The following is a 20,838-nucleotide window of genomic DNA, read 5'->3' on the forward strand; positions in this document are numbered from 1 at the left end:
CCCATGGATTGACGTCCACGTCCCGACATAACTCCCTGAAGCAATTAGATTTGCTCCGCTTAATCGCCCGTTTAAGAGTGGATCTAGCCTCTCTGAATTCCACTCTCCGCTCTTCTCTGGTGTCTATGCTTGACCGTTGGAAACGTCTTCTGGCGCTAAGGCAGTTGGCCCGAAGCACGCCAAGTGCCTCGCTCCACCAATAGGCTGGAGGTCGCTTATACCTGGGTTCCCTTTTTCTTGGCATTGTTATATCACATGCTGTTGCTAGCGTTTCCGTCAGTTCATCCGCGTTCATGTTCAAGACGTCGCTTTCCACGCGTAGTGCTTCGATGAAAAGGTCCTTGTCAAAGGTTTTTGCCTTCCACCTGCGCGGGCATGTCCTATTTATCCGTACTGCCACGGAGTTTCGTTGGCCAATGGTATAACGGATGGCTTGATGATCACTGTGGGTGTATCCTTCACATACCCTCCACCTCATTTTCGTCATTAACGAAGGACTGCAGAAAGTCAAGTCGATGATGGACTCTCGACCCTCTCGGCGGAAGGTACTAGTGGTGCCCTCGTTGCACAGGGTAACATCCAACTTGGCTAGAGCTTCTAGTAAACTAGTCCCTCTCGCGTTGGTGCATCTGCTTCCCCACTCTACTGCCCAAGCATTGAAATCCCCTCCTATAACGACTGGTTTTCGTTCGGCGAGCTCCTCGGTGAGGACATCCAGCATATAGTGGAACTGGTCCATCGTCCATCTGGGAGGTGCGTAGCAACTGCAGATAAAAATTCCGTTGATCTTTGTGATCACGAAACCCTCGCGAGACCTCGAAACTACCTCCTGAATGGGATATCGGCCCATGACCTGGATGGTGGCCATTCCTACTTTATCCGTCACCCAATTACCGTTACCGGGGGGAACGCGATACGGCTCCGCGATAATTGCGACATCACATTTTGTTTCTGTCGTTGACTGCCACAACAGTTGCTGTGCGATGTCACAATGGTTGAGATTAATTTGGGTTATCTCCATCACTGTTGGCTTGCCCTCGCCTGTTTGTACACAGGGCAATTAAAGCCTCCCGTCATATGGTCATTACTGTCCTCTTTTTCGCAGAGCATACACCTTGGTTTTCCCTTGCAGTCGCTGGCAAAGTGTCCCTCTATTCCGCATTTCCTGCACAGTTTGGATCTATCTGGCCCCAAGCAGCCTTTCGCCAGGTGGCCGAAGTTTAAACACTTGAAACATCGCTCCAGTTGCTTGGGAACAGGCGGAATGATTCTAAAACGACCCACAGCCCAGCAGACGTTTATACTCTCTAACTTCAGTAACTTGTTCGCTGCGTCCGTTGAGAGACGAATCGTTGCGGTCTGCGTCCCGCGATACGCCTTTCGTAGTCGGATTTTCATCGGAACTTTGCCCAGGATGTTTTCCTCCTCCAACTTCTGACGTAGGTCTATCTCGGTGGTGAACAGACTGAGGTTCCTGCATTCTATCGATGCCTCGGAGGATAAGGCCCTTACGTTCGCTCCATCGCCGAGAACCCTTTCTACAAGATCCTTGAATGCTGAGCTCCTGATTTCTGGGTCTCTCTTCAGCTCGAACAGCATTTCGCCGTTCTGGGTGCGCCTAGACTTCACCACGCTCTCCTCCAGTTTCTTGAGGCCAGGGTCCTCTCGCATTTTTTTAAAGAGATCAGCGTATGATACGTTGCCCTTCGCTTCGACGATGAGTGCATCGCCTTTGTCTCTCGCCCGCCGAGGATTAGGCTTCTTGTCTTTTGGCCCCTGCCACTTTTCATTCTCTTCCTTATTTTTTTCCACTATTTTCACTTTTCTCTCCCTCTCTTTTTCTTCGTTCCTTTGTTTTTTCTTGTTTCTTTTCCTAACCGTGCTCCAGTCGTTTCTCTTGCTATCGGTGCTGATCTGGTCATCGCTGTCACCCAGCTCTTCGCTGTCGCCCTGGGCGGCACTATCGTCTTGATCATCGTTGTCGTGATCGTCCTTGCGTTTTTTGAACATTTCTTCTTCTGCTGGTGAATCCTTTTTTCTTTTTTCCGAACGGTTTCGACGAATCTTTGGCGTCACCTGTCCAGCTGCAGCTCTTTGCAACGCTTCTGCGAGTGCCTTCTCGGCGGTTTTCGTCCTTTCGACGAGTCCATCGTGCTCCTTCAAAGCTCGTCCCAAGAGAGATCTTATACCCGACATCCTGGTCTTGATCTCCTTATGCACGTTGGGTTTGTCCTGCACGAAGGTGTCGAGTTCTTTGACCCTCAACATGATCGTGCTCAGGATGCTATCTCCAGTCAGCCCTCCTTCCTGGGTTAAACTACCGCTGGACTTTGGCAGGAACAGGGGATTGATCCCCCGACTTTGCTGGGTCTCAGGTATTCCTCCATTACTGCCGCTAGGGCCTGGTGTTTCCACTTGTTTGAGTATTGGCGATCGCAGAAGCTTTTTACTACGAATGAACGCGTTGGCTTGGTCACCTGTATCCATCATACTCTCTCTTCGTTCTTCGTTGGTTTTGTAGGTTGTCTCCATTTTGGTTGGGTCCCAACTTCGGGCCGCTATCTCCGCTCGTTGTACATAGTCGCCTTTTTGTGATCCCATGGTTATCTATGCAAGCAGTGAGGCCATGCAGGGGTTGACACGGTCCTTCATGGGGACCGTGTTCAGAGCCGGATCAGCGCAAGTCAGGAATGTGACATCTGATGCCTAGTACCTAGTGCCAAGGCCTAGACGAGCATCGAACGTACCCGAAGACTTGCCAAGTTGTTACCGGGACGGGGGCAACCGTACTATTAACCCACACGCCATTTCAGGTAGGTGTCACCCTTCCTTACTCAGGGAGCAGAATAGCACGACTGTCGGCTTTTAGCATCGCATGTTATCCGTTTTCGTGTCTTGTCCGTTTTCCATGTCATACCAGTATGTCGTAATCAGGATCTTACTGGCGTCGATCCTGATGTGCTCGGCACTCCTCTCGTTGCTCCTGTACACGGTATTTCCCCCGTGCATTCTCCATAGGCTTTACCGCGCCCTTACTCGCGTTGTCACCCGATTAGTCGCCTTCTACGACAGGGACAGGGACGTAGACCCGAAGTGCTATTCTAGGCCGGCAGCTCCACGGCAGAGTAGAGAGTAGGTAGAGTAGAGAGTAGAGAGTAGAGAGAGTAGAAAGTAGAGAGTAGAGAGAGTGGAGAGAGTACAGAGTAGAGAGTAGAGAGAGTGGAGAGAGTACAGAGTAGAGAGTAGAGATAGTAGAGAGTAGAGAGTAGAGAGAGTAGAGAGTAGAGAGAGTAGAGAGTAGAGAGAGTAGAGAGTAGAGAGTAGAGAGAGTAGAAAGTAGAGAGAGTAGAAAGTAGAGAGAGTAGAAAGTAGAGAGTAGAGAGAGTAGAGAGAGTACAGAGTAGATAGTAGAGATAGTAGAGAATAGAGAGAGTAGAGAGTAGAGAGAGTAGAGAGTAGAGAGTGGAGAGAGTAGAGAGTAGAGAGAGTAGAGAGTAGAGACGGTACAGAGTAGAGAGTAGAGATAGTAGAGAGTAGGGAGAGTAGAGAGAGTAGAGAGAGTAGAGAATAGAGAGAGTAGAGAGAGTAGAAAGTAGATAGAGTAGACAGTAGATAGATTAGATAGAGTAGAGAGAGTAGAGAGTAGAGAGTAGATAATAGAGAGAGTAGAGAGTAAAGAGATTAGAGAAAGTAGAGAGTAGAAAGAGTAGAGAGTAGAGAGTAGTGAGAGTGGAGAGAAAGTGGAAAGTTTAAAATAAAGAGCAGAGAGTGGAGAGAAGAGAGAACAAAGTACAGAGTAGATAGTAGGGAATGGAGAGTAGAGAGTTGAAATTCAAAGTCAAAATTGGAAGAGCAACAATTGATCGCAGAGAAAGAGTAGATATTCGAGACATAGAGATATTTGGACTAAAAAAGAAACATTGAATAAAAGAAAAGAAAATAAGTTGCGAGAGTCTGTTTGAGTGCAACAGCAAAGCTATTCCAATGACTTTGCGGTAAACTTATTAAAACATAGAATTGGGCCGCTAGTCGCATTATGAAAAAAAACAGAACATATCACGAACTAAAATGTTTTTTTTTTTTTGATTTCAGAAATAGTATTCTAATGTCTACTATGTTTGGATTCTAGAGCAACTTCATGGAAGTTTGACTTTTGTCAGCAATTGTAATTTTTTTTCACAATTAGGGTGCTGAAAACTTCAGTCGTCTAAAAATAAGATGCAAGCGGAAAACTTTTCGTCTCAATCTATGTCATACAGAGTCAATTGAATTTATTTTTCAAGTTCATTTTACATGAAAAAAACTTGCAACCTTTTTTCCCATGCACTGTCAAATGTTTATCCATCAAAGGAACAAAAGATTGTGTGACTCTGACTTTGTTCGTTTACTTTTTTGGTCGACGTAACGAGAAGTAAAATTGAATTGAAATTAAATTTGGAACCCTTCAAAAATACTGAAATTTCAGTTTCTGTTAAAATGTCGGGCCCTTATGATTTTGAACGCTTGCATTGATTTAGGCAAAAAAAACTAGTTCGTTCATTTCATTTGCTTATTTTTACTTTTAGTAACAACACTTTTCCTATGTAGTGTAATAGTTCACTACATAGGAAAAGTGTTGTAACATACATAAACAAAATCTGTCACAGATTTTAAAAATCTTCCCACTTTTCACTTTCCATCTTGGGGATGTGTATTGCAACTGACATTAATTTCACACACAGTTGATAATATTAACAGAAAATATGTACATTCTACTGTACGTAGAATGCCGTACCAAAGATTTGGTAGCCTATTTTGGTAATCTGTTTTCTGGGTGTAGTTACAGCCCCTACCGTACAAACCAGGGGTTAGACATCAATTGAATATAGGCTACCCAAAATCCAAATCAATATGGCGTCATTTGTTTATCAACATATCATTTACGAGGATTGAAATCGAAAAATGCGCTGCTTTATTCTAACTGCATGAGCGATTTTCATATTTCGGTTTCACATGGAGGTGTTCACATTTAACATGGAGTTTAAAGTTAGCCACTATTCGACTATATAACCGGACCGAGTTGTAAACAACAGTAATTGATTGAACCAAAATGTCAGTAAACCGCAGCAATATTGGGTACACTGGCAATATGAGGGATTTGACGTTTTAGTCGTACCCCTGGTACAAACCAAGGCGCGTAGAAGTATATCCTAAGGTGGGCCAACTTGCTAAAACCACTCTTCAGCCATCTTGGAAATCTACTGTGTTTAGTTTGTAAACAAAACACAATACGCTTGTGCCGGAGCTCGCTCGTGATCAGTCTGTCTCTTTCACGCTTCAAGGAAATAATTCCCTTCTGCTTTCTTCCGTACTGTTTTCATATACCGCTCCCCTAACCAACTTAGTGACAAAATGGCCTCACCTAGTACCATAGACCCGTCTTGGTACAAACATCTTGGTTCGTATTTATAAATGTTGCCCGTGTGGCAAAATTGCATCCATTGATTGAAATTTTCAAAAACAAAAACAAATCACCGGTATCGCGGCTTCATAATGAGTCATTGGAATCATTCATCTCATGTTCACCATCTACTAATATTATTTTTAGAAAAGGTATACTCGTATTCATCATACTTGCATTTTATTGCTAACTACTTACTTTTAGCATTTATATTTCATTGTATCTATCATCTATGGCCGGAGCATCCTCTAATCAGCGGGAAAATGTTCCCGATGGTTACTTTTATCAGCTACAAACGCTTGTGTACTGCATTCATCAACTACGGCAGAACAACAACCGTATCGAAACATACGATATCGGAAATGCTATTCGGGAGTTCGGGGCGCTGGACGATGTTGTATTTCATGTCACACCCGCTGGCGGGAACAAAATGACCTATGCCTTGCAGGTCAAGCAGGCAAAAACGGACAAATCAATTGACAATCACGGCCTATGGGATGGTCCTAAAAGCAGGTTCTATGTGTTCAAGTATTTCAGATCTTTTCTTGAAATTAAACAGAAGATTTCACTAGAGCAACTACAGGAGCTGATCATCTGGACGCATATGGATTTTGCCAGTGATGCGCGGGCATTATGCGAAGAATATGATCCTGATGTTGGATTTGATGTTCTTGGTTCGGAAGATCGAGATTTTCTATACGATCGTTATAGGATAGTGCAGTACCAGGATTACGCACAATTGTTCTTGAAAATGGCGCATCCTCTGGCAGTTATCGCCGAGAAATTTGTCGATGTGATGTTCAAGAAACAACTGTGGGACACGAAGCGTGCTGCGAAAGATTACTTTCGGGTGATGGCAACAGAAGTTATAAATAACGAAGGAAACGAAGTTGAAAATTATGAAGGAGAAGAAGTCGTAAATAATATAGCGAAATTTCGCGAGGAGTTTATCGCTGGAGATGAATGCCTACTTGAGGGAACCCTTCTATTCAGGGAACTTTTCGAACGAGCCATGATGAAAAAATTCTCCGAGAAGAATTTAGGCCAGTTTCGCATGGAAGATTTGAATTGCGAGTTCTATAGGAACTATTTCGAGCTGATTGTTGATCAGAAGTTCAAGAAAGGCAAAGGAGCAACGTGGAAAATAGACGGATACGAACCAGTGCAGCAGGATCTGGAGGATTTTTTCAATCGCTTTGTCTTCTACGTAAATGTTCCCAAACTGCAGGATATGAAGAAATTCCTGTCGAAAAGCTTTTGTGTCGATTATGATGAGCTTTGTACATTGGTAGAGAAATGTACTTTTGGAACTATGATAGGAAGAGATCGAATAAACCATCTTTTTACATTGCTTTGCTTGCGGAACACGATGGATCATACCGTAAATTCAAAGCTGAAATTTCAATCCGGAGGCATTCAAAAGCTGAAGGAACAAATAGAGGTTGTGAAGAAATATTTGTATGTAAAAACTGTTCAAGACCTAGAAATCAGTGTTCACAGGGTCCTGTCGTTAGTAGAGGCTGAGCTGCAGCCACATGGAAAGCGGTATCTAGCTTTCAGGCAAGACAATTTCATTAGGAATTCTGACCAAATCCAGACAATTTTAAATATCGCAGAGCTTGCAAAGAATGGTCTTGAATTCATTATCGTTAGTTTTGTGAGCAGCGATGTTGCAAATCGAATCATGATGGAATTCGAAAACACCGAGGTAAAAATAATATTCCTTGGAAGTACACCAATAGGGGAAATGCCATTTAATTGTCTCTATTTCGAGGATGAATTCGATGTTGATCTGCTCTCCCCAAGTAACAAGAAAGTTATTAAGAACACAAAAATTCACCTGTTTGGATCACTTACAAAAGCAGATGATATTTTTTCCGATCAACTCTTCAAAAAGGAGAATTCTGAATTAGCGTTAGCGCTTTATCGAAGTCAGAAGAATGTATACATTGGAGCGGATGATCTTGAGTTGGATCCACATTTTGTTACTAGAGATTTGAAACAGAATGGAAATGTAATCGTTGATTTCGAGAAATGTTCAATATCATCGCCAATTGTTATTTCCGATCAATCCGGGATGGGCAAAAGTATTGAACTGGTCAATATTGCGGTAACGCTGAGAAAAAATAATCCAGATTATTTGGTGGCATTTATGGATTGCAAAGCAGCTGTAACGCATTTCGAAGGCGATGTTATCGATATGATGTTCCGTATTCTGGAAGCAGATGATGCTTTAGAGCAGCTGATAGTGAAGAAAATGTTTTTCGCGAGAAAAGTCGTCCTGCTGATGGATAGTTTCGACGAGGTTAGCAACATGAGCAGTGAAGCCCTGGAGCAGCTTATCGAAGCTATTTCGAGAACCAACATAAACAAATTATTCATAGCAACTAAACCGCATTGTGAAGATGTCATCAAAAACATTTTTCCTCACTCCCTAGTGTGTAAACTGGATCCATTTAGTCCATCCAACCAGTTCGACTATTTGAAAAGCTTCTGGTGCATAGACAGTATTGAAGACGAGGCAACACGCTTGCGAGTTGAACAGAATACGAAATGTATTATTGATAAATTTAGAAATATTCTTCGAGATAATACACTTCTGGGGATTCCTCTGCAAACGAACATGATTGCCGTTATCTATCAGAATGATATTCGTTCCGAAGATTTTGAGCTACCCCAGTCGTACCAAATTGGTAGTGTTGTTATGCGATTTGTGGACTCGAAGTTGGATAGCATATCGAAACATTTCAGTATCACTAACAGGGCACACGAACTGATTATGAGAACTGCGCGCACTCCCATCATGAATGAACACATCAAATTGGCATTTCTTATTCACGACCAACTCGTAGAGAGACAAAGGCAAAAGCATATGAAATGTGAAGTGTCCCGAACACAACAACAACAAGATATTCAGAAGCTGTGTGATGAGCTGCAGGTGTATGGATTAGTGCGTTTGAAGCCCTCGATTGGGTTTATACATCAAACATATCTCAACTTTTTTCTGGCATTGTTCTATCTAACTTATTCCTCAGAGGAACGAACATTCCGGGCATTCATGGATCAACATCTGTGCACATCACGTGTTTGTCTTACTTCGAGATTTTTGGATTTCCATATAGACCATATTGAAGCGACAACGGCTCTTCAATCCATCGACTGTGAGAATGAAACCTCAGAGGAACGTGACCAATTCATACCTCATCCTACCACCCGACTTCATCCGGATAAGATGCAACAATTACACAACTATCTACGCTTTCACTGCACCGAAAAAGTCGTATATACGTTGATTCGCAATAGCTTCAACGCTTCCGTGTTCAACGTTTTCGAGGTGCTCTACGATAGTCTTCCATCCTCTATCAAGGGAAAGCTAAAATTCCGATTCGGAAGTCAACCGGTAATCGATCATGCAATCAATCTTAAATTACTCGGCGAGTATCAGATTGTGCAATTGTTGGCAATTCTGCAGAAGAAAAACCCCACCGATTTCGTGCGTAAATATTTGACCGACTTTGCTGAGGATGAAGATTTTATTGCCATGGCGTGTCGCAAACCGTTCCCGAAAGTTTTCAACTGGCTTATCGGGTTGTCAGCGGAATTCAGCGCGGAAGAAAGAGCGGCTCTTGAAGGCTATATCACAAGGCGTTTGGCGGGGTATGTGGAGTTGATTGTTCGGCACAATAACAGTCAGATTTTGCAGCAGGTAATCAAATGGGCGAAAGACACGTATTGTAAGGCATCGGTTGGATGCTTCCTCGAATACAACGAAGTCTTGCGCGTGTTCGCGAGCAGCGTCGGTGAGGAAGGAATCACCAAAAAGTTGCTAATTGACAAGAGAGTTGACATGGTACAAATCATGTTCGATTTGTTCACGTGGACATTTGAATCTCAATTTGCACTTGACAACCACTGCCTTGAATTGATGAGAAGTATTCAAATAGGAGAAATTAAACGAAAAATTGATGAAACATTTTTCAAGAAGTTTTCCGTAGTTTACTAATTATTATTATTTGTTTTGATTTATAAATTTTATATATGTAAATATATATGCATTTGCTTTATTTTATAAATATATTTAACACATATATGTTTTCTTTTCGGTTTTAATTACTTGAATACATACATGATATCATAATATCTACTCTCTGTTTTGTATTCATTCTGTAATATAGAATTATCTTTTTCGTGGTTCGGAATATTCAGCTGTACGGCACCCGCCATGTTTTTGGTGCCATCATCTCAAACGTCAAAAGTATTTATTTTCTTCAAAACAGCGATCAGCGTTGACGGCATTCAGCTTCGCTCACTAGTTTAGGGGAGCGTAATAGCCCCCGCAGACTGCAGACTTTTTTTATGAATGAAAATAAGCTTTTCTATATCATATTAGTATTCTATTTAAATTAAAATCATTTTTGTTTGCAGGTGGTAAGAGACGAATGAACTCTCAGAGTTTAAAGTCTCTCTAATTCAATACCTTCCTTCCTTCCTTGCAGGTGGTGAAAAAAGTCTCATGAGAAAATTGTTTATGAAGACAACTTTATATTATAACGAAAAAATTCAGCAACAATGTTGGAATTGTATAGCCATATGATTGAATGAAAGTCAGAAATACATGTTTAACGTAATTAAATAACATGATGTAAAAATTTTCAATCAAATTTAAAAATTTAAAAACCGGCTTCGTGTCTTCTAATCTGATAGAGATTACACTAACGAGTTTGGGACCCAAATTATGGCCCTAATTTGAAGTCGCCACCAGACGTCGACGTTATGCCACTGTCATCGCGAATTATCAATTTACCGTGATAGCTATTATATTATAAGTCTTCGAGAAAAATACATCGCTCAGACACTTATGAACTAATTCTTAATCTAAACGTATTTTTTTAGATGTTAAAGTAAAATTTTTCGAAAACTTCATTAAATAAACGGCAACATGTATCCAGTGGGTTGTTCTGTCCGTATTGAGTACGATGAGTTTTGTTCTGGGAGAAACTCAACATGTCGAGTCGGTCTCAATGGTGCGTGAAAATGAATTTTTGCTAGTAGTTCAACATAGTCGATGTTGTAGGAAACGATATCGAAAATTAACAGCCGCTGTAGAATTATTCTCCTATTTTCTAGGCAGGCAAGTGTAGAGGATCCAACCACGGTAGCCGGCGAAGAGCGTAGCGGATGAAGCACTTTTGCACGCTTTCAATACTCCGGATGTGAACATTATGAAATGGTGCCCATACTGGAGCGGCATACTCTAGTACATTGCGAACAATAGAACAGTACAAGGTTTTCAGGCAGTACACATTTTCGAATGATAGAGTGATCCTACGTATGACACCCGACATCTGGCGGTGGTTAATACTACGTGTTCAGCGAATTTTAGATTGTGATCCAAATATACACCGAGATCTTTTATTACGGTGACTCGTTCAAAGTTCGAGGATGACATTTTGTAGCCGAAAATAATTGGTGAACGTGACCTAGCGAATGTTTTAGCATTGCACTTCCGTACATTTACTTCCATGCCATTTACATCACACCATTTGGTAAGCACATCAATATCCGACTGATGTCGATGATGAACTTTTACAGCAGACGGATAGTGAGATAGGCGGTGACGGTAGGTACAGTGAGATAGCGAGAATCGTGCCATACACCTGGAGATATTATAATACTTGTACTCTGACAGATGTCAAACTTGGATGCATTGATTGATTTTTTTTCTATTATACCATGAATGCTTTTGTTCGTGATCGGAATAAATCGCACCAGAAAGCGAGTGCAACAGGAACGACCGTTCAGAAAAAGTGTAGTAGTCTAGAAATATTGTGGCGGGGGAAAACATGATGGTTCTAAATGCCTCACAGATTTTCTATTATAAACTAGCTGTACCCTGTCACGCTTTGCTGTGTCACATTGTGGTTGCATGGTTGAGTTGAATTTTTCATTTTTTTATGTTGTAACAACAATCCGAGATGTGTTTGGTTGTTTTGTATATTGTATCATAGTTTGACCTCAATCAGTACTTTTCGAGCTTTTAACGCGCACACAAACGAACAGAAAACTTTTATATGTATAGAGATAGATGACGGAAATCGATAAATTTTAAATCACTTCGAAACACAGTTTCAGTTCATGATTTTGTCAAACACGTGGAAAAAAGATGTTTCACTCACATAGAACACATATTCATTACTGAATAGTCGATTTTCATTAGAAGCTCAATTTCAGAAACGCACTCTGGTCATATATAAAATCATCTTTTTTCCAATTTTCCAATTTTTTATGCCGTAACAACACTCCTTGAAGTGGATTGTATATTGTGTACAACTTTGAGCTCAATCGGTTCCGTACTTTTCGAGTTTTTGACGCGTACACAAACGAACAGAACATTTTTATATATATAGAGATTAATATTTCGTTTTCGTTTTTCGAAATTTATTTTGAGATGAATGTAATTGGGGCGAAATCCCAATTTAACAAGAATTAGAATCGAGGCCCAAACCGCCAAGATGCGCGATTCGAGTCCACCGCCGACTCGCCGTCGGAAGCGGCGGTGTCTAACACCCAAACCTGTGTTCCACTGATTGCCCGGTTAGTTTGAAACATAGGATACGATCCTTTTGCAATGTCCGACCGAGCTTTAACGAGTGTCGGACGGCATACGTTTGCCTGATACGCTAAGTGATAAATCTAGTGCTTCCATATGATAGCTTCCAGATTTGGAAGAATTTTCCAATAAACAGAACCCTCACATCATTCTAAGTGTAACTTTAAATAACACTTTAGAGGTAAAAAAATAGTGACAGTTTTTGAGATTTTTTTTATCTTCCTCTAATAAACCTTATTAACTTTATAGTTTTTGCAGAATTTGGCACTATAAGTTAATCAGAAACTTTTATCTGTCCGGCACTTCCTGATGTCATAGGAAGATACGTATCTAAGTGCTCGTGCTCTTGAATTCTGGCCAAGGAACTGTCGGGCAATCCGAAGGCCGAATTTTGGATGAAGATGATCTTCATCTTCATTTTTCCGTTTTTAAACACCTATAGCGCTTCCAGTAGGGTTTCGCGATAATTTAAATTTTTGGCTTTAACAAAACCTTGAGTTCCACGGCCGTTACTCACTGGTTATGCGATCGTGGGTCTGTTCCGGATTTTGGATCAGTAGAATAGTGACATTTTTTGTATGAATATATCTTGGCTCCGTCTTAATGTCGGAGTAGCAATATTGTTGGTTTGTCTGTTTTAGGGTTTCACGCAACTAGTAAGCTAAGTGGTGCGGACTCAGTCCACTTCATTTTCAAGCAAATTCATGCATGTTTTCAAGCGATTTCTTGCAATAAATTTTCAGACCACCAGAGATGCCAGATTTACAAATATGTTTGTAAATTTACAGACATATCTGTAAAAAACTTATTTTTGTCGTAGACTTTTTGGATATAACAATATTTTACAGGTTTTTGGAAAATAAGAGGCTCTATTCATCACATCAAAGATATTTGACTCACCATATGACATTTTTCCATAGTTTTAATACAGAAAAGTTATTATATTTAGTTTATATCAATACACATGACGTTAGACCAGCGATACTCAACCTGTGGCCCAGCAGTCTTTCTGGTTGGCCAATCTGGTGTGTATGAAGTTTGGAACTCATACACATAAGTACTTTTGCCCTGACATCATTGCAGACGAAAGAGAGTTATTCACAATTAATGAAAAATTGCATTCTCTGCAGGTAAGGAAAAATCTTGAACGAAAATTGTCTCTGATAATTATTTTCTGTTCTAGATAAGATTGTTTTGCTGAAATGCAAGTAGATTTATTGATAAATAGTTAAGTTAGTGTCAGGACTATGTCTTCTGAGTATTTAAACAACATCGAATAAAAATTTTCATTCTTTTTTCAACAACTTACATTCGCTTTCGGGTCTGCTTATGACAAAATATGGGTTACTGTTCGATATTGTTACCACAGACATGGTTCATGACCGTGGGGTTATCTAAAACTTGTATAGCCTTGCATGGCGGATGGAAAATATACACTGCATTTTCTTATAAATTTCATCAACAACAAGACCGCAAGCCTTGGTGGATGTCCAATATATCAATGAAGAAATACTGATTTTTATAAAAATTAATAGCGCGTATGTATGTGTGTGTATGTATGTGTAGATCGTTGAAACATTTAAACACACTTACAACACATAAGTTATTAAGTGGTCCGAAAAATCAAATTTTTCCACATTTTCCCAAAAATGACAAATGAAACTTTTGAATCACTGAACCGATTTAGATGATCGACATATAAAATTGAAACTAATGACATAGCCTTTTATTGGAAAATATTTAACTTGCGAAAAAAATAGTTATATTTTAGTAATTATTGATTGTAGTCGTTTTTTATTTTTTTATGACTCTGGACTAGAGGGCGCTATATTTTTTTATATTTTTTCTTGAAAGGTGAGGATTTTTTACATAACATATCTCGATATCAGATATGCTATTTTTTCGTTTTTTTAGATATGATTTTTCAAAGTTACCCGATGGTTCGGAAAATCATTTTTCCCCCTTTGTCCAAAAATAACTTTCTGCAAAAAATCATAACATCTGAACTACTCAACCGATTTAGATGATCGATATATTAAATTGAAGAAAATTTGAAAAATATCACAATTGCGGGAACATTGGGTTCTAGTAGCATAGGTCTAGTTTAGTCACACATGAATATTGATCGAAGACTTAAAACATGTTAAATTTCCAAAATTATAACTTAAAAGCGATAATTATAGCATCTCTGATATCGAGATATGTTAGGTAAATAATCCTCAGCTTTCCATAAAAAATATAAAAAAATATAGCGCTCCTATCTTTAACCGAGAAAACTATGAAAAACTAACTCAATCAATAATTACAAAAACAAAAATTCAATTTTTCTCAAAAGTAATATTTTTTCAAAGAAAAATAACTCGTAAGCTTCAATTTGATATGCCGATGATATGAATCGGTCCAATAGTTCAAAAGTTATGACTTTTTGTAGTGGGAAAAATGGGGAAAAATTGTTTTTCGAACCATCGATTAGTTCTGAAAAATCATATTTCATAAACGAAAAAATAGCATCTCTGATATCGAGATATTTTATGTAAAAAACTCTCAGCTTTCAAGTCCAAAGCCATGCAAACATTAAAAAAACGACTGCAATCAATAATTACGAAAATAGGATCCATATTATCTGCAAGTTCAATATTTCTCAATTAAAGCTCATTGGCTTCAATTTGATATGTCGATCATCTAAATCGGTTAAAAATTATAAATTTTTGAAAAAAGTCATTCTGGGAAAAGTGGAAAAAATAATTTTTTGGATCACCCTAAAACGGAAATGGGCACCCGAATGAAAAAATAAAAAAAATACGAGTTTAATGTTTTGCGATAAAGAACAAAATTACCACTTTTGACGAAGATCTGAGAACCACTATATTGGTTTGGCATGGAATGGCTGTATATAAGTTAAGGACCCTATTCGGGCTTTCGGAAGAATGATGTAAACTCTAAGACATCTGACTTAAGACTGGTTTATTATTATTCTTTAACCAAGCGAGAAACGTTTCTATGTCACGCTGCACTTATCCTTATCGCAGTCTCCTGTGTATCGCTTCATCGCTGGTGGTAAAAACTCGTTCTCCTATCGCATTTCCTATTCTCGTCGTAGCTTATCTCTTCCATGTGGCTGAGGTCTGTGTTTATGTTTGTTTTGGTTGTTTGCTCAATTGTTTCAGTTTCTGAGCTTGGTTTTGTTCTGTTGGTTGAAGCGCGTTTAGTGCTTCTTCCAATGTCCGTTGCTGCTCTTTGAGGCGGGTCAGTTGAGCTGACATAACTTATATATATATACAAAATACAATCTTACGTGCATCGCGATGTACAAAGTATTAATGAATATGTGAAAATTAACGTTAAAAGACATTTCTATAGATCTGCACACTTTTACAGACTTTTCCACATTTTTAACAGACATTCACATGTTTTTACAGACTTTTTTTAAAAATCATCTGGCATCTCTTCCTTCCACTTTTTATCGAATATTTTCAAATCGCAGGAGTAAACATTTACGTGACTTTGACTTCGTTTGCTTTTATTTCGTTCGGAAAAATGTTATGTCAAAGAGAAGGGACATTAAAAATGCGTTGCTCAGTGAAAGGCTGAGATGCTCTTCCAGAGATGCAATGGTTAATTAAATAATTGACGGAAAAATGTAGTTCGTTCATTTTATAATTTTAATTATTTTTGCCCTTGACAACAATACCTCTTTTATGGTGTTGATTATCATAAGAAAAATAACACTCCTGATCGTTGGATCTCTTTTGACATTTCAATTGGATCTTTTTTGACAGCCGTTTTGATTCAGTCCGCACTACCTAGCTAGTAAGTATAAATCGATTTTTCTTCATGGGAATCATATGTAAACAAGACGAGTTTGAATTTGTTGAAAAGCCTCAAGTCTCTAGTTAATACCATAATGTGCGATTCACATAGAACGTTACGGAAAAGAACGTTCACGTTCTGTCAACGTCTTCACCAATTCATACATGCAGTCAATGCTCACACCAGCACCGTCACGTCAAATGTCAAATGAATGATTTATTAAATGTTATTCATGGTGTCGCCACCTACAACAGTTTTAACTTGCAATGACCTCTTTCGAATCAGCATACCTAGAATCAGTTCTAAATATGGAGAAAATGAATGAAAATCATTGAATTATGTTATTTGAATGCTTAAACCCCGTAGTCCTGACCCTTATCCAACAATAATAATATATAGACTATTTTTCTCGGCTAGTCGCGAATGATTTTGACTCCGAAGTTTGGAATCAAGAGATATGTTGGCATAAAAAATACAACCGAAAAAAAGCCGAGACACAAAGCCCAGACAAAAACCAAACGAGCCGTCCGTCTCCGTCAATTATTCTTTTCTACAAATCCTGCCGGTCGTTTTCGTTGAACGTATGCTGACGGGTCGTTACGTTGCCGGTGTATGTGAATGTTTCCATAAGAAATGCATGGTAGAATAACTGACGTAACGTGACGTGACGGAACGTGGACGTGACGGAACGTGGACGTGACGTGGATGTTGTATGTGAATCGCATTTAAGGCGTTCAAACGAGGCGTTAACGATTTCCTTCAAAGAGAAATTATGATCATGATTTGTCCATCTTTGATCATGGTTTGTCCGGTTTTAGGAATCACCATGAAAACCATGAAAATATTCAATTCCCAACACTTTTGCTTTAACCCTTTTCCGGGTAGTGGCAACTATATTGTCACCAACCATTTTATTTTTTTCTCTTCTTTAACAATAAATTATCACTTCTAGCCTTATGTAATAACTAGTTCTAGATAAGCAACACACCTGGTTTTTATGAGCGCGAAAAATTAAAAAAACTATTCATTTTGAAGCCATTTTCGTGTTAACAACTACCAATTTAGAGCGGCAAGGCAAATTTTCCGAAAAGTCATGGAAGCACAGTCAATTTGTTGTAGTTTTCAATACATATGAACTGTTTAGGACCAGCTGAGTCTGATCATGAGTTTTATTAGTTTTTTTTGTAGAAACTAACATCAAATCAAAAATGCAAATATGAAAAAAACATGTTTACCATCAAGTGTATGCCGCTAGACGGGCAGTGGCAACTATATTGCCATCATTTTTTTCAATGTTTTTAAATGTTTTGCGTATTGAAAAAAACTGTTTTTGTGTATTTTAGCATGTAAAAATGTCGATGTTGTAGGTATTGTAGTTTGCGTTGATTACATGCCTACTGCTCACGGCCCGTTAAGGTGAAGGTGGAAGGAAGCCACAAATGGCTGCCACAATGGCGCTCATTTCTTTCATCTCCCTCGCTCACTCCTCGCCCGAAAATCAATGATCTTGCGAAACAGTGTGAAGAAAATAGTCGTTTTCGCACACTTCCCATCAAGTAATATCAACCAGACACTAATCGATTACTCACAAGATATTAAATTTTCATCTGCCGTCGCACTGTATAGTGAAAACGTCGTAAAACTCGGGCTACTGCTCTGAAAGTTAAATTTTAATTTTTCAATTTTCTGCAATGGTTTTGTTTGTATTGGTGAAAGCATCGTTATTTTTTCGACACTGATGCCAGACAATATAATCGAAACAGCTATAAAAACCCCTTAATGAAATGTTATTCCTGAGTCATAGCGTTTCATGTCATGAAAATCAATAAAATAAAATTGTGTTGATATCAATATAATTATTATTTTTACGTTTAATGGGTCTATAATGTAAGTTTTAGCAACTTTAACATTGGTTAAGAAAATTATATTGCAGAGCTAGGAACACTGCGACGGCTGCCTATGCTTTCAGAAAAAGTCGACGTCAAAAGTCAAAAAATGGGTCTTAACGTGTTCATAACAGCCCCAATTCACATGTGTTATAAATTTGCTCATGTTACGCACTATTACCTCATTTTTACACGTGGTTTTACCTTCACTACTACAATGGCTTCCTTCCACCTTTACCTTAAAGGGTTGAATTCCGGACACATTTGGGCATTTCTTCGAGAGATATTATTGATTTTGTAGAGCTTATTATTTTATTATTCTTGTTGTTCTATTATAACCTTAAACCAATCCAAACGTATTTGCAGAGCAGCACTTCGCCGTATTTAAAGATGGTGAAAATGGATTGGCGAATGGTTTGAGTCGAAATAAAAAAAGTTTTATTGGAAAGGAATCTTAGAATCAAAAAGATATGTGTTCAATTGATTGTTCCAAACCCGGTTGGACATCAATAAGCCAATTCTCAGGTGTCATTCGATTTCAGTGCCTCTATTTCGTCCATCATTGCAATGTGCCACTTTTCCTTATTTCTCCTATCGCAGCCATTGAAAAATGATATCTCATAAACGAAAAAAATAACCACTTTTGACAAAAATCTGAGAACCACTATATCAGTTTGGCATGAAATGGCTGATCGTTTACCTCTTCAAATGTTTTCGGCTCGCACACACAACATTGAACCTGTAAGGGGGATCCTGCTCGGGTCTTCAAAATCTCCGACTTTCGCGCCAGAGGACCACGGCCCTCTGTCGGGATTCAAAGTTATGGTTGCCCGGACTAGCGTTTTCGCTTGGCCACGCGACAGTATCCACCTTCAATTGACTTTTCAACCAACTTACAACCGATCCGAAATTTTCGATTTCGGAAACAACCAAATCGACCAAATCAGTTAGATTAACTCACCAAAAATTAAGTGAAATTAAAAAAAAAAAAAAAACTAATCCAGAAACTTTCCTTCTTTCAATCGTCTATTTTTTCCAAATTAACCCTAACTCCTAACGATGACGTCGCTCTTAGCCCTACTCTATGTGTATATCCTATCTCTATAATGGTTTTCCCTACTTGGAAGGGGTTTGTGTGCGCACACTTTTGTTTCAGGGTACTCACGAATCGAACGATGACGTTGCAGCACCGGTGATGGAACGATGGAGCAGCGTGATGTTTGCTGATGCGCTCGCACAGTGTTCCGCTCACCGACGTGAGTTTTCGGGAATCTCGCTGGCGTTGGCAGTCTTTTCCCTTGACTGAGGCAAAAACCACGGTGGAGTGTTGCCGCTTGTAGCGTACGGCAGCCGTGGGACCGAGCTTCCTCACCGATGACCAACGCACTCCAGAATGGCCTATAGTAGTACGCAACTACGAGGCGATAGGCCACTCCGGGGGATTCTACCGACGCACCGATTCACAATGATAAATTGAATATACTCCGGACGCGGAGCCACAAGGCTACATAAATTAATGGTGTCATTAATGCCCTGTCTACTACCGAAAATACATATTTTATTTTTAGTTTTAAATTTACCTCCGTTCCCTTGGTGCGCAAAAACTGCTGCAACCGTATTTCTTGTAGAATTGTTCTACAATAATCCTATTCACAAATAAAATTAAAATTACACAAAAAACTTATTGTCTAATTCTATAAATGACTCACTTCTATTGTTTTTTTTAATTCCACACAAACTCACGATTTTTATTAAAAAAAAACTCCGAAAATTTCTGGAATAGGAATTTCTAATTAAATCACAAAACTTTACTTGACTAAATATTATCTCACCAAAACAACTATTGAAATTTAACACTCCAAGAATCAACTGATTCGCCCGGCTAGCTCAGTCGGTAGAGCATGAGACTCTTAATCTCAGGGTCGTGGGTTCGAGCCCCACGTTGGGCGCCAATGTAAGGGGGATCCTGCTCGGGTCTTCAAAATCTCCGACTTTCGCGCCAGAGGACCACGGCCCTCTGTCGGGATTCAAAGTTATGGTTGCCCGGACTAGCGTTTTCGCTTGGCCACGCGACAGTATCCACCTTCAATTGACTTTTCAACCAACTTACAACCGATCCGAAATTTTCGATTTCGGAAACAACCAAATCGACCAAATCAGTTAGATTAACTCACCAAAAATTAAGTGAAATTAAAAAAAAAAAAAAAAAACTAATCCAGAAACTTTCCTTCTTTCAATCGTCTATTTTTTCCAAATTAACCCTAACTCCTAACGATGACGTCGCTCTTAGCCCTACTCTATGTGTATATCCTATCTCTATAATGGTTTTCCCTACTTGGAAGGGGTTTGTGTGCGCACACTTTTGTTTCAGGGTACTCACGAATCGAACGATGACGTTGCAGCACCGGTGATGGAACGATGGAGCAGCGTGATGTTTGCTGATGCGCTCGCACAGTGTTCCGCTCACCGACGTGAGTTTTCGGGAATCTCGCTGGCGTTGGCAGTCTTTTCCCTTGACTGAGGCAAAAACCACGGTGGAGTGTTGCCGCTTGTAGCGTACGGCAGCCGTGGGACCGAGCTTCCTCACCGATGACCAACGCACTCCAGAATGGCCTATAGTAGTACGCAACTACGAGGCGATAGGCCACTCCGGGGGATTCTACCGACGCACCGATTCACAATGATAAATTGAATATACTCCGGACGCGGAGCCACAAGGCTACATAAATTAATGGTGTCATTAATGCCCTGTCTACTACCGAAAATACATATTTTATTTTTAGTTTTAAATTTACCTCCGTTCCCTTGGTGCGCAAAAACTGCTGCAACCGTATTTCTTGTAGAATTGTTCTACAATAATCCTATTCACAAATAAAATTAAAATTACACAAAAAACTTATTGTCTAATTCTATAAATGACTCATTTCTATTGTTTTTTTTAATTCCACACAAACTCACGATTTTTATTAAAAAAAAAACTCCGAAAATTTCTGGAATAGGAATTTCTAATTAAATCACAAAACTTTACTTGACTAAATATTATCTCACCAAAACAACTATTGAAATTTAACACTCCAAGAATCAACTGATTC

At 39.5% G+C, this 20,838-nt stretch overlaps 1 protein-coding gene and 1 non-coding gene across 4 annotated transcripts; both read left to right on the plus strand.

Moving 5' to 3' along the window:
* The first annotated feature begins 5,392 nt into the window (after positions 1-5,392).
* Positions 5,393-20,628, plus strand: LOC129777615 (uncharacterized). Of its 3 annotated transcripts, none has more exons than XR_008743267.1 (3): positions 5,393-5,592; positions 5,645-10,464; positions 10,547-20,628. XR_008743267.1 is itself a non-coding variant. In XM_055783989.1 (2 exons), exon 2 carries the CDS (start codon positions 5,673-5,675, stop codon positions 9,441-9,443), a length of 3,771 nt encoding a protein of 1,256 aa, XP_055639964.1. In that variant the 5' UTR covers positions 5,393-5,592; positions 5,645-5,672; the 3' UTR covers positions 9,444-20,628. The 3 variants fall into 3 exon arrangements, 1 of the variants encoding a protein (XP_055639964.1); XR_008743266.1 differs by having other exon boundaries at positions 10,568-20,628; XM_055783989.1 differs by having other exon boundaries at positions 5,645-20,628.
* Positions 19,623-19,695, plus strand: Trnak-cuu (transfer RNA lysine (anticodon CUU)). Its single transcript has one exon. It is a non-coding gene; the product is annotated as a tRNA-Lys (tRNA).
* Positions 20,629-20,838: the final 210 nt, after the last annotated feature.

The sequence above is a fragment of the Toxorhynchites rutilus genome, chromosome 3 (genome assembly GCF_029784135.1).
Source record: "Toxorhynchites rutilus septentrionalis strain SRP chromosome 3, ASM2978413v1, whole genome shotgun sequence".
Lineage (NCBI taxonomy): Eukaryota > Metazoa > Arthropoda > Insecta > Diptera > Culicidae > Toxorhynchites > Toxorhynchites rutilus.

Excerpts from the sequence above, each read along its gene's own strand:
- LOC129777615 (XM_055783989.1), top strand. The coding sequence starts at position 5,673 with ATGGCCGGAGCATCCTCTAATCAGCGGGAAAATGTTCCCGATGGTTAC.